The following is a 5,866-nucleotide window of genomic DNA, read 5'->3' on the forward strand; positions in this document are numbered from 1 at the left end:
CCCCCCTCCACGACCATTGCTCCCCGGGCGCTGTGCAATAGCTGCCCACTGCTCCTAGTACTAGGATGTGTTAAAAGCAGAGAACACATTTCACTGTGTGTGCTGTGTGCTCTGCATGTGAGACCATTAAAGAGGGTTTCATCCCTCCAATTCTATATTCATGCAAAAGCCTTCAATACCTTCAAAAATATTTTGATGTAGTAAAACCATAACCAGTAGGGGAAGAGTTAGACTTTACTTTCTGACAGGGAAGCTATTTAAACATTTTGTTCGGTGTTGCACTTTGTTGACATTTTGCATTTAGTCATGCACAAACATGTTTATTGTGTGCATGTTGTGGATCCGATCACGTTCCAGTTAATCCGTGAATCTGTGCGCCCATACATGTATAAAGAGCGTGTTTACTAGGTCAGCGTTCGTTTCAACCGCTTTGTTTTTAATATTTTGAATACACAACTGCCTGATTCATTAAACATGTGAAAAGCGTGATGCAGCGGAGTGGGAGGGGCCTTGTTGACATGTGACGTGTTTTTTGTACAGATCTAGGCTCTGATTGGCTGTTCAAGTGAAAAGCAAGCCAAGTCGATTCTGATTGGTTCTCAGTGGTTTCGTTCAACGGTCGGAGTCTGCGCAGTAGGCCCAGCGCTGAAATTCAAAATTTGAACAGTTTGTTTTGTCAGAGAGAAGAGGAACCGAGAAGAGGAGAGAGGAGCTCCATTTCGTCCTGTTTTAGTTCACAAACAGTGTGTAACTCTTGTTCAATACAACGCTTATAATCGTCTGGATAAACTGTCCAAAATGGATCCATTTACTGAGGTAAGTCGGAGAGCTAGCTAAGCTAAACAGTTACCTTGGTAGATAGAACGTCAACGGCTGCTAATGCTAACGTAGCATTTCACATTTATCCAGAGGGGGGAGAAGATCTTGTACTTTAATACAAATAGAAGTACTCAGATCTTGTACTTGAGTAAAAGTACCAGATTGTAGGAATAAAAGTAGTCATTGTGCAGATTGGTCCATTTCAGAATAATATATATGATATGTTTTATAATGATTGATCATTTCAAGGTGCAGCTAGTTTGAATGACTTTGTATACGGCAGGGTAGCTTGAGAATTTACTCCAGGTGGAACTAAAGTCTGATTTAAGACTTGATTATATTTCACATCATTCATCCACATCTGTGAAGTAACTAAGGGATTAAATACATGTAGTGGAGGAAAAGTACATGATTTACCTCTGAATTGTAGAGGAGTAGAAGTACACAGTAGCTACACTTTGAAATACTCAAGTAAAGTACAAGTACCTCAACGTTGTACTTAAGTACAGTACTTGAGTAAATGACTTATCAAAAACATCTGAAATAACTGTAACAACCAGTGGTGGAAGAAGTACTCAGATATTGTACTTAAGTACGGTACTTGAGTAAATGTACTTAGTTACTTTACACCACTGGTAAATCTTTAACCAGGCTCCTTGCTGAGGTTTTGATTCAGGACTATAACACCTTCTCCTATGTACGTTATCAATGCTCTTAACCAAAGACACCACCTGTACAATGTCATGTTATTTCCATAAATCAGCTTGTCTCCATGTAAGGCAATGGTATGTGCCAACACTGGAATTTGTCCAAAGCCCCTTCTGGTTTGATTTGCTCTTGCTGTCTTGAAGCATTCTTGCTGACACGGCAAGCTAAAAGTAGGAATGATTTATATCTTATAACGGTTCCTGTTACTCCAGGATCCGAGCCAGTAGGGTTTGAAAATTCAAATCCATGAACCGCAAGCAGGAGTGGCTAACAGCTGAGGAATGCTGTAAAATGTGACTTCACTTTTTCCACGCTGCCCGGAGAAGTTGTGAAGGCGGTGCAAACTGAGGCTGCAGGAATGTGTTTGGACTTGCACGGTTAATGCTCAAACAGTAATTCAGAGTGTGTGACATGGCCGGAGGGAATGTCATGTAAAGAAAAGAGGGCGAGCAAACAGAGGCCTCTTTATTTGTGGTGGAGAGCTGATTTGTGTAACTAAAGTTGTTAAAGTAGCTCATAAAGAAGCAGATAAAGTACTGTACCCTGTTTCACACGTTTACACAATGTTCAACTATTCCTTTAATGACATGAAAGTCTATTACAGCCTGCAGGAACTTCATTTGTGTTCATTCACATGTTGTCCATTTAAAATCTCAAAATGTTCAGTTATTCCTGTCGATGTTTATGGTTGTTGAACAAACCCATGGCACGCCTCAGAAAAAAAACCTCTCGACTGTACACAGAGATGGGCAAAAACAGGTCTAGTTCAGGTTATTTATTTGTACCCGTAGGTAGACTTGGTTTGCATATGAAAGACACACATTCTAAAAACACAGACAACAGAGAAATACCAAAAAAAGGGCCTCCTGCTCGGTCACATCTAAAAAGATTTAGAAAGTACAAACATGAAACTGGGCAGCGATATTAGGCGTCAAATCCCATGTCCCTGCTATAAATAATACCTTTGTGCGACTCATAATGTGACATGTTAAGACTGTCAAATAGATCACTGCAGTTGGAGGTCGTATTGTAAGCAGCCACTGGAGCAACCATCTGAAATGTTTTTTTGTCGTACCAGAAACTGTTGGAGCGGACCCGGGCACGCAGAGAGAACCTGCAGAAGAAGATGGCCGACAGACCGAACGCAGCGAGCAGAGCGATGGTGAAGAGACCGCTGGCCGACACCAACAGTGTGATCAGCGAGACGCTCAGCGAGAAAGGTGAAGACACTTCCTTGAATAAATCTTCTCATGAACTTCAAAAGCCTTATTTAGTCCATTAGTATTCACTTCACCAAAGGCATCTGTTACGTTCCCTCCTAAACTCGGGGTACAAAGGGAAGGAACACAATTTAAGAATAACTGAGAGATAGAAAAATGAGTAGATAGTCACCAGCCAATTTACACAAACAACTTAAGACAAACTAAGAGCAACTTTCTCCTAAAAGCAAGTGATTAAAGCACCTTGAACTGCACTTATTGTATGAAAGGGGCTTTACAAATACAGATTATTATATTATCAGTAAAGTGCTCAATACACAAAGTTAACCTGGAGCACACCTCCTTAACAGAGGAAATGCTCTATCCCTCCTTTTCTTCAGCAGATTAGCACTTACCAGGTTTGTTTCTGAACTCAAATCATTTTGACTTTGCAAATCTTATATTCTGCTCTGCCTTTGTAGAGAGCAATAAAATATGTATTGCTCTAGTGGCGAGAGTCATTTTTGGATTGGACTCAGAGGTCATGGTTAAATGCCCTTTCACATTCAGAAAGCTGTAGTTCTAACTTCCTGTCACTTTAAATACTTCGCTAAATCTTTAATCGAATCAGGATTCCTTTTTACATTTACATTATTACAGCAAAAGTAAAGATAGAGACAAAAAGTATTAGATAAATGGCATGCACATAATATTAACATTAAGTACACATTCAGGTAGAGTAATAGAAGCAGCAGCAATTAAGTGTTAAATGTAGTATGGTAGAATCTAGATAACAGAGTAACAATTATATATTTCAGAGTTACATATAGACTCTTTTGTTACAGTATGGTCAAACTAAGAAGGCAGCCAGTACTACTAATAATTTTAACGAGGAACATGTTGCTCATCAGTGTGTGGTACTCTTCACTAATACTCCCCCTCCCATCGCCTCCTCCCAGTTCCACAGCTTTCCTCCAAGCCTTCCCCCTCCAAGCGCCGCTGCTCGGAGGAAAATGTAGCCGGCGAGGAGAACCAGGAGCCAGCGATGAGCCGATCTGTGGCCCCCGTGCTCTCAGACCCTCCCACAGATAAGAAACCCCCAACGGGACCCAACAGTGTCCGCCACGCCTCGTCTCTGGAGAGGAACGCACCCCGACCCGTGGAGAAGATGGTGGTTGTGTCTCCTCCTGTTGCTCCCAGCGTCAGAGAGGAGGAGATGGTTCCTGTGAGCTCGACCCCTCAGAGGAAGGAGGATCCAGAAGAAGATGAAGCTCCTCCCACTGCCGGCATGAGGTCTCGTCTGCAGAGGCTCGCAGCGCAGAGGAAGTACTGGGATGGAGACGGTGAGAATATCTTTTCTGGGCTCTTTGAGATACCTTTTTAGTATTTTCATGGATTATTTCAAAAGTATATAATCCCTCTGTAGCAACTGAAACAATGCATTTACTTTTGTGCACGTCTTTTCTGAGTTTGCTTCAAATCTATAAAAAATGTATATCTGTTTAAACATTTGTTTTTCTTTCATCCTATATTTTGCTTCTGGGCATCTGGATGTTTTTTATGCATTTTATTTCAGGGAAAAACGGTTTAATTTTCCCAAACACTTAATATATTATCATAAGAAAACGTCTATATCTTAGGAACTACAACACACTTAATCTAGTTGACCATGTGGTGCACTCATTAGTCACTTGCCTTTTTTTATTCCAGCCATCTTTGTTAAAGCAGATATATTTGTCCTGTTTTTTTTATTTGTTTCCTCTTTGTTGAGATAAAGGCTTCCTGATCCACTTTCAGGAATTCATAGTTTGCAATATGTAACTGAATGATGTGAGGTTCATTATGTATGTCCCTCAGTTATATAGATTCACATCCCTGCTAAAATCCCACACTTTCCCACCTTCAGACTCCTCTGAAGCGGCTCCAGACCCCCCGTCTCCTCCGAAGAGACACCCTGAGGCCCCCCCAGCAGCTGCAGCACCCCCCACCCCGTCCTCAGGACCTCCTGCTGGGAGGAGAGGGCGTCTCGCTAACCTCGCCGCCACCATCGGGTCCTGGGAGGACGACCTGAGCCACGCTGCGTTCCCCACGGAGAAGCCTCAGGAGAAGCAGAGCTCTGCCGTCCCCATGTCAGCAGGCAGAGGAGCTAACGTGGCTATCGGAGCTAAGCCAAGTCCTGCAGGCAGCAAGTCTACACCCAGCGCTCAGGTACTTCATGCTTTGGTATAAAAATGTCTCACTGACTGTTTATAAACGAGCCGTCTGGCTAAAAAAAGTCTGGATAAAGACTTTTAGGAGTTTATTTAGTATTTGTTTGTGTTTTTATTGAATTATCCTAAGCAAAAATACCAGACATTTGCTTTAACTAGCAAATCAGTAAAACTTCACAGTTGAGTAGTTAAAGCAAATGTCTGGTATTTTTGCTTAGGATAATTCAATAAAAACACAAACAAATACTAAATAAACTCCTAAAAGTCTTTATCCAGACTTTTTTTANATGGCTAATTTTAAAATCAGTCATTAAAAAGAAAAGGTAAAATAAACATTAAAAAAAAAAATACATGGATAAAAGTTACAGTGCAGTCTAAGATATGAATAGTTCAATTAAAAGCAGCGACAAAAAGAAAAGTCTTCAGCCTGGATTTAAAAGTAGTAAGAGTTGCAGCGGACCTGCAGGTTTCCGGGAGTTTGTTCCAGATATTTGGAGCATAATAACTAAACGCTGCTTTACCATGTTTAGTTCTGACTCTGGGGACAGAAAGCTGACCAGTCCCTGAAGACCTGAGAGATCTGGATGGTTCATAATTTAGCTGGAGGTCAGAAATGTATTTTGGGCCTAAACCATTCAGTGCTTTATAAACCAGCAGCAGTATTTTTAAATCTATTCTTTGACACACAGGAAGCCAGTGTAAAGACTTCAGAACAGGAGTGATGTGATCCACTTTCTTAGTGTTAGTGAGGACTCAAGCAGCGGCGTTCTGAATCAGCTGAAGCTTTCTAATAGATTTTTTAGTGAGACCTGTGAAGACACCATTGCAGTAGTCGAGTCTACTGAATATAAAAGCATGGACAAGTTTTTCCAAATCCTGCTGTGACATTAGTCTTTTAATCTATATGTTCTTTAGGTGATGGTAAGCTGA

The 5,866-nt window shown here is 41.2% G+C and overlaps 1 protein-coding gene and 1 long non-coding RNA gene across 2 annotated transcripts; both read left to right on the forward strand.

Annotated features, from left to right (window-relative positions):
- Positions 1 to 672: 672 nt before the first annotated feature.
- LOC104952489 (uncharacterized) lies at positions 673 to 3,744 on the forward strand. The gene is made up of 3 exons (XR_799117.1): positions 673 to 816; positions 2,606 to 2,747; positions 3,686 to 3,744. It is a non-coding gene; the product is annotated as an uncharacterized lncRNA (long non-coding RNA).
- A 3-nt stretch (positions 3,745 to 3,747) lies between these two features.
- Positions 3,748 to 4,955, forward strand: LOC104952512 (actin-binding protein anillin-like). The gene is made up of 2 exons (XM_010779349.1): positions 3,748 to 4,069; positions 4,633 to 4,955. Exons 1-2 carry the CDS (start codon positions 3,772 to 3,774, stop codon positions 4,953 to 4,955), a joined length of 621 nt encoding a protein of 206 aa, XP_010777651.1. The 5' UTR covers positions 3,748 to 3,771.
- The last annotated feature ends 911 nt before the right edge of the window (positions 4,956 to 5,866 follow it).

This window comes from Notothenia coriiceps, unplaced genomic scaffold (genome assembly GCF_000735185.1).
Source record: "Notothenia coriiceps isolate Sejong01 unplaced genomic scaffold, NC01 NC01_scaffold00020081, whole genome shotgun sequence".
Taxonomy (NCBI): domain Eukaryota; kingdom Metazoa; phylum Chordata; class Actinopteri; order Perciformes; family Nototheniidae; genus Notothenia; species Notothenia coriiceps.

Excerpts from the sequence above, each read along its gene's own strand:
- LOC104952512 (XM_010779349.1), top strand. The coding sequence starts at position 3,772 with ATGAGCCGATCTGTGGCCCCCGTGCTCTCAGACCCTCCCACAGATAAG. Across the intron at positions 4,070-4,632 it reads GAAGTACTGGGATGGAGACG|ACTCCTCTGAAGCGGCTCCA; the intron begins GTGAGAATATCT and ends TCCCACCTTCAG.